Source organism: Cibotium barometz, chromosome 28, assembly GCF_041138505.1.
Source record: "Cibotium barometz isolate CiBa-2024 chromosome 28, ASM4113850v1, whole genome shotgun sequence".
NCBI lineage: Eukaryota > Viridiplantae > Streptophyta > Polypodiopsida > Cyatheales > Cibotiaceae > Cibotium > Cibotium barometz.
The window spans coordinates 15951738-15961377 of NC_141073.1; the positions used below are offsets into that span (position 1 = coordinate 15951738).

Below are 9640 nucleotides of genomic sequence, written 5' to 3' on the forward strand. Positions count from 1 at the left end.
GGTTAGGGTGAGCCATAATAGTAGCAAAAGTTTCAAGAAAGAAAAGCTCTATAGATTTGTCGAGAAGAGTGATAAAGGGTATCAATCTAGGGTAGATATGGATAGATGTAACCATGACTACCATATATAAGAACTTATGAGAGTTTTTCGTTCATGCGTGTGAGAGGGAGATGTAGTAAGCAAGCTTAGGTAAGCCGTCTATTGTTGCGGAGCAACTAGGGTGAGCGACACACAAATAGAAGTGTAGAGGAGTAACCAAATGGAAATAGTGCTTTAGAGCTCGACTTGGCATGGGTATGGTAGATGCATCCATTCTAGCCTTGTTTGGAGTGGGGGGTACCATCTTTGGTGTTGTTACAAAAAAATGGCTTGTTGCATTCCCTCTTTTGCATTGCTAGCTTAGCTTAATAGATGAGTTAAACTTGTCCATGGCTCTTGTGAGCATTGTGGTTGTGTGTGTGTGAGATGAAGAAAGGATTTGTTTTAGTATGTTGAAAGAGGAAAAGGTTGCTTTTTAATAGTTTGTTTTGGATTGAAGGGTTAGAACCATTGGAAACATTAGTCAATGGTTTGATTACATAAAATAGGTTCACTTTAATTCGTTTTTTACATCAACTTCTCAATTTATATCCATAAAAAATGTAATTAATGTTTTTAATGCATGCAAAATTGGAACTAAAAAATGCAACTATATGTTATACCATTCCAATGGTACAAAATTGGATGATACTATTTATTTTAAACTAATCAAGTTTTCACACATGACATATGTAATCTTTCAATTATACGTTGACATGTTACCATCTTATCCGCACAATCGAAACCGTACATTAGACTTTTATATGGCAGATAGTTCAAGTGGTACTTTAGACAAACTGCATTTATATGTCAAACCATTGGATCGGTAGTACATGTCCTTTCACTGGTGTATTGGATAATTCTAATCATACGTTGTATAATTCAACTAATATGAAACCCAAAAAACCCAAATATTCCACATATAATTTGATTACATTGGACAATTCAACCAAAGGAATTATGAGAGTTTACACCTTTAGCCCTAGATTCGTGTAACTATCATGCATCCTTAGTAATTACAGAGAGAAGCCTAATTAACAATAGAAGGGTACACTACGAAAGAGCTTCAAGAGTTAACTCAAAGGTGCTACTAGGCATTTCAATACAACTCCTAATTGCAGCTAAGAAGGTACCAACAATCGCATCCTTCATGCTAATGCTGGTAGATTGCCCTACTCCTTGAGAAACATGAAATGTGTGCCGAGACACTACCATAAAACACGGGGGTGGGGATAATAGCCAGGTGGTTAGGCCGTTGTCCTCCTCTTCTAAGGCATGGGTTGCATTCAGATGCACCCCTCTTGCTCACTCCACAAAAGGACTGGAAGTGTGTGTGTGTACTCCTTTGCGGAAAAAAAGACTACCATAAAACACATGATTTAATTCATATGGGGGCATGGTCATAGCCGAGTAGGAGGCTTGCAATTCCTTGCACACCCATCTCTTATACGATGATAGTAGACAACAATGGATAGTGGAGTAGTGGGGTTTTTCATTTCCACCTTAACTACAATCTGTTGGTACCCCTATGGTCCAATAGATGCTATCTCTTAGCACATCTTGCAACAAAGTGTGCAATTACATTAGCCTAATCATTGCCATCGAACGCTTGTTGTGAAAGACCCTATCGGGATGGACAATGTTGAGCTTCAATGCACTTCTACCTAGCATGAAAAGGGGCGATCAGACACTTATTGTGAAAGGCCTTATCGGGATGGACAATGTTGCGCTTTAATGCACTTCTACCTAGCATGAAAAAGGGGCAATCGGACGCTTATTGTGAAAGACCCTACCAAGATGGACAATGTTGAGCTTCAATGCACTTTAGCATGAAAAAGGAGCTAGTGTTCGTTGGAGGGTTGTGAAGGCCCCTTAATCTTATTCCTATGTTGTGAGTTGTGGTGGTAGTGCTGCAGAACCCATGAAGACCCAACACGGCAAGCCATAAGATTGAGTTTCCATGGAGCATGGTCATGCTCATCCTACACCATTGACACACCATGCTTAGGGTCACACTCATCCTACACCATCGACATGCCATGCTTAGGGTCATGCTTTTTAAATGGATCTTTTAAGGTTAAGGTCAGACAGGGCGATGCGGACATTCCTCACTTTTCCACCAGACAAGAGAAGCAGCATTTAGACGGGGTGTGGAGGACCTCTTATTTACAAAATAATTAAGTTATGAGACACTACCCTTCAACAAATAGAGCTTAGTCCATGTGAAGAGGCATCTTCTTTTAGGCCAATGAGGTGATAGCTCAAGTGGTGAAGGTGTTTGTCTAGGATTGGGAGGTTCAAAACCCCACAAGGTGCTTCCTTGGCAGCATCGCTTATGGAGGGATAAAAAAGCGCCTACTACGAGCGGTGAAACACTATAACTACAGGAGGATCTTAGGCTTGAGGCTTGTTGGGGGGGAAAAAAGACATTTTCTTTCACTGTAGAAACTTGGGTAAACTCGGGTTCATTTCCTACCGTTCATTTTTTTGAAATCGTAAACTCGGGTTCATTTCCTACCGTTCTTTTTTTGAAATCGTTTGCCGATTGGGTGATTGGGCCACGCATTCGAGGCTAGAGCTCAATGTGACATGCACTCATTTGGCGAGTTTGTGATGTCCAAGAGGTGTCTAAGGTTGATTCTCCTTAATAGTAATAATCTTCACTCAAAGGGTGATTATTAGTAGATTAAGCTCCAACATTACACTAAACACGTGGCGGCTCCAGGTCGTTGCCTGGAGCCCACCCCTACTATCGTTCCCGCGCTTCTACACGCACAGTTCCTCACCCGAGCTCGCCATCGCCATCGCCACGGCCATAGCCAGAGTCCTCGACTCCTCCCCGTTCTTCTTCCTCTTTCTTCTCGCACCGCTGTCGCCTTGGCACATTTCAACGTGGTGAAGAAAGAGAAGAGGGACATACAGGAGCCGCAGCCAGTGGAAACCACCGACCATTCGCCATATCCAGACTCTACACCGGTTTGCTGAGCAGTTTTGCGACTGGCATTGTTTCTAGGAAGCCTCCATCCTCGCCGTTTCTTGTGCAAGGTACTTAGGGTTTACTTCATGCAAAAGTTTTCGAGTTCTTTGGAATGCTGGGTTTCAGGGTTCTGAACTTCTGAGCATTCAAAAGGTTGGTTTTATTGTATGAGAGGACTGTTAGCGACTTTCTGCATGCCAGGGTTTATGCATATGCATTCACATGCCTTGGCCTTCTGCTTGCTGAGGTATCTCACTGTAGTGTGTATCGTTTGCTTGCTGCATGCTTGTTTTATTGCTGGTATCTGTGATGGGCATTTCTCTGCAGTTACTTGTGCGGTGGAGAACTTGATGCCCTTTCCTCTTTATTTACATGTTTCCGTGGCAATACCTCTTCCAGAATGCGTCCACACTGTCTTGTTATCTCTAACTATATGTTACTGATCCAATATTCAGGAAGCATATGCCAACTTCCAGGGTTTCCTGCTGTGCACGAGTACTTGGTATCCATGCTGCATCTTTCTTGGGGTTTTACATGTTTTCGGGCAGAAGACCTACATTCAGTATCTTACCCGTATGCTGATTAAGTGTTGATAACTATGCTCATGGCCTACATGCTAGTGTGCGGTTTTAGGCAGCACACCTACAACATTTTTCTTATGTGAAGTCAAGCGTGGGCATTCCATGACTACTGGTCTCGTTTTCTCTCTTCTTGTGCAGGTGAACATGGCCCCTCAGATGCTGGAAAGTAAAGAGGAGGTTGTTCTCAACAAAGAAGAGTTTTCCGGAAAAGGAGAGTTTGCTGTAGAAGGGGGAATTACTGTAAAACAAGAGTTCACTGTGAAAGGGGAGCTTGCTGACTCTCCAATCTCAGTCTTGGAAGATGAGGTTATTATGACTGACAGTTTTGATATGTACATTTGCATGTGCAAGCCCCACGGGTGCACGTTTGAATCTTATTTTTAAAAGATCTGCAGTTTTAATGGGTTAACTGCTTTGCTTGTATATACTGCTTGAAATCTTTGCACCAGGGTGTTTCGGAGGGTAGTGATGCTCCTCTGATAACTGAAGAGATTATTGACGAAGAGAGGAGGTTACAGGCAGTACGAGCAAAGGAGGAAGCTGAGTATGAGCTCAAGGTGTCTACTCCCAAACTGGGTGACACCGTGTTCAGTAAATTGGATGAACTTCTCAGCCAAACCCAGCTCTATTCAGAGTTCTTGCTGGAGAAAATGGATGACATAGCACTTGTGAGTCATAGCTGCTTGTTGTGAGTGCGTTCTTAAGATTATAGGATACTCTAGAGTTTTATTCCCCATTGCACCTGATCTAAGCAATTTCTCTTTTATCACATTTATTTGTTTGTTGGTCTAGACATCAGCAGACAATGGGATTGAAGATGCCACTGAAAAAAAGAAAGGGAGGGGCAGCAAGAGGAAAGCATCTGGTTTGCATAATGTGGTAATCTGCTGGTTAAACTAACATGTGTATCATGTAATTTCTCAGATCAGAAGGTCCTAATACTCAGGCCAATCATGGTTTTCAGGCCTAACGTGTTTGAAATTGATGTAGCAGGTTTTTGTATGTACATCCGGGCAAAGCTGGTTTCTGAAGTGGCCTCATGTTGCTCTTGCTGTGCATTTACTGTGTTCACAGGGCAAGAAGAAGGCCAAAGCAGCAGTTGAAGCAATGCTAGCAAACTGTGAAGATGAATCGAAGGTAGCAGATGAAGGCAGCTTGCTTTCTGAAGAAGAAAAGAATTGGAAAGAGCAGCTGGAAATTACGCCACTACTTACAGGAGGAAGCTTGAAGTCCTATCAGCTTAAGGGAATAAAGTGGATGATCTCCCTGTGGCAGAACGGATTGAATGGTATTCTGGCAGATCAGATGGGACTTGGAAAGACTGTTCAGACGATAGGGCTACTTGCTCATCTCAAAGGCATGGGCATGCATGGTCCGTTTTTAGTTTGTGCTCCTCTCTCGACTCTCTCAAACTGGGTGAATGAGGTAAAGAGGTATGATATGAAGACACAGGCCCCCCTTTGAATAGACTCAGGAACTGTTAGTCCACAGCTTACTATTTTCTGGGGAATGTGGTATGATCTAGCCATGGGTTGTGACTACTTTAGGTGGGTCCCAACCATGGAAGTGCTGCTTTATCATGGTTCCAGAGATGAACGGATGTTGCTGAGAAGGAAACACATGCCTTCAACTATCACCCCCTCCTTCCCTGTAATTGTCACATCATATGAAGTTGCAATGAATGACCGCAAGTTGTTATCCAAGTATAAATGGAAGTACATAGTTGTGGATGAGGTATGCTGCTTCAACTATCATTGGTGGCATGCTCTAAAAATGTAGTTTTTTATGTTTGCAAAATTCCTGCTAAACTCATGTCATTTCTGGTTGGCCAGGGTCATAGGCTGAAGAACTTTGATTGCAAGCTGCTGAGAGAACTCAAGCAAATGCCTGCAGATAATACACTCCTACTGACAGGCACACCATTGCAGAACAATCTGCCAGAGCTTTGGTCGCTCCTCAATTTTATTTTACCACAGATTTTCACTTCACTTGAGGAGTTCCAATCTTGGTATGCCATCCCCTGTTTTTTGTAAACACTTTCTTAGATCAGTAGAGGCTCGTAACTCACCTAACCTCGCAATGGACACTAGGTATGGTGATGTTTTTGGAATAATAGGTTTAAATGTTTCTTCGTGCCTTGACAAGATTTTGGTATGCTGTCTCATCCTGTTGGGTGTGTCGGTTTAAAAACTTTCTCAGGTATTGGTGCTTTTTCCTGTTGCAGGTTTGACTTCGCTGGAAAGAACAACAATGGTACGCAAGAGGATGATGTTAATGATCAGCGACGCTTGCAGGTAACATCATAGATGTCGTACGGAAGTGGTGCGAGGTGACGGTTCTCCCCATTCCTATCCTCCCCACCCTCTCCCTCCCTTTCTTAGGCCTGACTGTTCCCACCCTGCAATGCCTTTGTTGTCCCATAATCGTGTCTCGTTACCACCTACCTATAAGCATGTTTATCTAACAAGTCTTTGTTTCCTTGCATACCTAAACCTGGTCTTTCGTCTTATCTATAGGTGATCTCAAAGCTGCATCTCATTCTTCGTCCTTTTTTACTCCGAAGACTGAAAGAAGATGTTGAGAAGTCTCTTCCTCGGAAGAAAGAGATTATCTTGTATGCCCAAATGTCGAATCAGCAGAAAGAATTTCACGAGTTCCTAATCAACAAGACTCTAGCAAAGCATCTAGAAGAAAATATGCAGAGCCCAGGTATGCAGCTCCATCTCAACGTAGTGGGTAGGTACCTTGGCTTCAGCTGCTTTAGATGGAGGCTTTGGTTGCTTTTCCTTGGTCTACATACTTTCCAATGGATAGGATCCAAACAATTATCTTCACCTTTTTGAGTAGAGTTGTACCGTCATCAACGTTAGTTAGGGTTTTAGAAGAGACATAACATGCTATGTGTGGACTACCTCTCAAAGGAACCCTGACCATAATGTGCAACCCTCAAGCTCACGTACGAACAGAGAAGAAGCCCTTATGCATCCACTTGTCTCTTAGACTAGCATTCACACTTGAAGCTTGCAAGTGATGGTGTATATTTATGCACTTGATTATTGCTAAGTTGTTAGCCGACTAAGTAGGGTTGTAACATGCTAGATGTGTTTCAGGGAGATCAACTCACTGCATTTTGACTTTTTGGTGGCAGGTGCAACAGTAAAAGCAAGGCTGAACAATGTGTTGATGCAATTGCGGAAGAACTGTAATCATCCAGATTTGCTGACAGCACAGTTTGAAATGGACAGTAAGTTCTTTGCTTCGTATCGAATTTCTAGTGGCACCTCTTTGGGTGCACGATTCTGTTAGTGTCCCTGTTAGTGTTCCAGCCAGTACTGTACTAGGACTTGGGATTTTGATTGCCTTCTTGAGTGGGGTATGCTGTGACGAGCGGTCCATTCAGGGTGCCTTTGCATGTTAAATCCCCCTTAAAAAGTTGTCTTTTGCAGTGAACTGGCCTCCTGTAGAAAAGCTTGTGGAGCAGTGTGGCAAATTGAAGCTTTTGGACAGACTTCTAGTACATTTAAGAGAGAGAGGCCACAAGGTATGCTCTTCAAGCTTTAGCTGTCCTGAGAGTTCTGGAGAAGAATTGTTCTAGAGCCAATTTCACCTAGTTTCTTAGCACTTTTCTCCAAGCTTTAGCTGGCCTGAGAGTTCTGGAGAAGAATTGTTTTAGAGCCAAATTTCACTCAGTTTCTTAGCACTTTTCTGAATCAGCTACCTGAGAGAAACACAATGCAGGTACTCATTTTCTCTCAAATGACAAAAGTCTTGGACATACTGGAATACTACTTGGAAGAAAGAGGGTTCAACCCTTTCAGGATAGATGGTGGTGTGGCACAGGGAGAGAGACAACGCCAGGTCAGCTGTGGCATAATTATGCTGCATTGTTTGGTAATATGCTGAACGTAAGCTATAGGTTAAAACTGTATATTGCGTGCAGATACAGGAATTTAACCAGGCAGATGGGAAGAATTTTATATTTCTATTGAGTACACGAGCTGGCGGATTGGGTATAAATTTGACATCAGCTGATACTGCCATCATATATGACAGTGATTGGGTAAGTTGTTGATTTTGAGCAAGGTGAAGACATGTATTATGGTAGCTGTAATCAAGGAATTATGGCTGCTTGATTACGAGCCTAACATGTTTTGCAGAACCCACACATGGACATGCAAGCCATGGACCGTTGTCACAGGATTGGACAAACGCGACCTGTGCATGTGTATAGGCTTGCAACCTCTCATTCTGTTGAGGTAAAAATCTCTCATAAACTCTCATTCTGTTGAGTTTGGGGCCAAGGAGCAGAAACACTTGTAGTGGAAGAATTGGCTCCTGTCTTTGTTGTGGAAGCTTTATTTCTGGCATGAGAATTTGTCTTCATTGGACTTGTTCTATTCTGTAACTCTCTTCCATGTATTATGGTGGGATCTGTACGGTGTTCCATGAACACATATATTTTTTGTGCCTGCCTGGTTTGGTAGGAGCCTTTCTACTGCTCAAAGAGCACTGGGTAATTTTTTGAATTGTGAAATGCCAAATGTGTTGGTATTATGTTTTAACTGGCACAAGGATATGTTTTAATCAATTGGACTAGTTCTATGCTCAAATGCCTCAGTGGGGTCTGTGTGGTGCTGCATGAATGCATTCATATTGTTCTGCCTGTGGTGTGGAGAGGAGCCTCCTCATCGGCATCTTTACCATTGCTTCAAACCATCCCAGCGGAAATGATAATAGCTTGCTGTAAATGTTTGAAAATTATGAAGAATGCCTGTTGTTGGTAATCTTACAGACACTGATACGATGGGGTTGGAGGTCTTGCAAATTTGGATGCAAAACGTCTCAATAGGTTGACAGGTAGTTCGTCGCAAGGCAAAAAAATTGGGTTTGGATCTTGCCACGGCTAATAAATTTTGACAACCCTGCTTTCTACGGGCCAGTGAGCACAGGGAAGATGCCTAGGTTGTGAAACGCCGAGGGTGCTAGTATCTGCCTTGCCTGATAGATAATTTTGCTCTCTGGGCAGTTTAATGTGAAAAGGGATTCCAAGTGCATGTTAAGCTCTGCTATGCAGCTTGAAGTTGCTGAGACTGTCTTCCTTGTCAAAGGTGGAACTAACTTCATGGCTATTCTGTTATTGCAGTGCCGGATGTTGAAGGTTGCTGCCGATAAACTAAAACTTGAACACCTGGTAATTGAGAAGGGTCAATTCCGGCAGGAGCGAGATCACCCCAAGATAACATTACAGGTACTAAAGTATGCCCAAGTTTGAGTTTTTTCACCAGTTTGATAACAATGCAAGTACTGGAGCATGCTCTTGGTGACTTTACCCTGTCATCCCTTGGCAGGAATCTGATCTCCTCGCTCTGCTGAAGCAAGAAAGAGATGAAGAGGAGGAACTGGTTCAGAGTGCTGAGATTAGTGAAGAAAACCTTATGAAGCTGCTTGACCGCAGTGATCTGGTGAACAAATCTGAAGAAAGCAGTAGTGATACCAATATTTTCCCTCTTAAAGGTCCTGGATGGGAGGTGGTTATTCGGTCTGGGAAAAACAACCTCCTCTCCTCCATTGAAGGGTACAGGAAGAAGCTGACTTAAGACTGTTAGTAGCATACTTCCATGGACTGTGCTCCTGTGGCAAGGCAGTAAAAAGCTTCTTGCTTGGTATTAAGTTGTACATTTTGCATTAGGCAGGACATGAAGGAAAGCCTTTATTTCTGCCTTAGAAGGTTGTGAGTTGCATGACAACCAATTTTGTAGCGATGAAGGCATAATTTTGTTCTCTTTTTGCTGAATACTTTGATGGTTTCTTTTGGTCTGCTATGAAACTTGGGCATAGTAGTGCTCCAACCAAGTCACACAATCTTTATGAAACATTGTACTGAACCAGATCAGGTAAGCTTTATGGAATTCTGCAGTACGCGTATCAATAGTTTTCAATGCAAATCTGCCAATGGGCATGGCAAAGCCCCATCCTGAAGTGCAAGCAAAGTGTCAAGAGCATC

General features: G+C 42.7%; 1 protein-coding gene across 1 annotated transcript; it reads left to right on the plus strand.

Annotated features, from left to right (window-relative positions):
• The first annotated feature begins 2813 nt into the window (after positions 1-2813).
• On the plus strand, positions 2814-9430 carry LOC147622585 (chromatin remodeling protein DDM1-like). The gene is made up of 16 exons (XM_086822109.1): positions 2814-3123; positions 3775-3942; positions 4086-4304; positions 4429-4515; positions 4711-5069; positions 5184-5370; positions 5469-5644; positions 5861-5930; positions 6153-6345; positions 6785-6880; positions 7083-7177; positions 7375-7494; positions 7577-7696; positions 7794-7892; positions 8780-8884; positions 8985-9430. The coding sequence occupies exons 2-16, from the start codon at positions 3781-3783 to the stop codon at positions 9231-9233; spliced, it is 2337 nt and encodes a 778-aa protein (XP_086678235.1). The 5' UTR covers positions 2814-3123; positions 3775-3780; the 3' UTR covers positions 9234-9430.
• Positions 9431-9640: the final 210 nt, after the last annotated feature.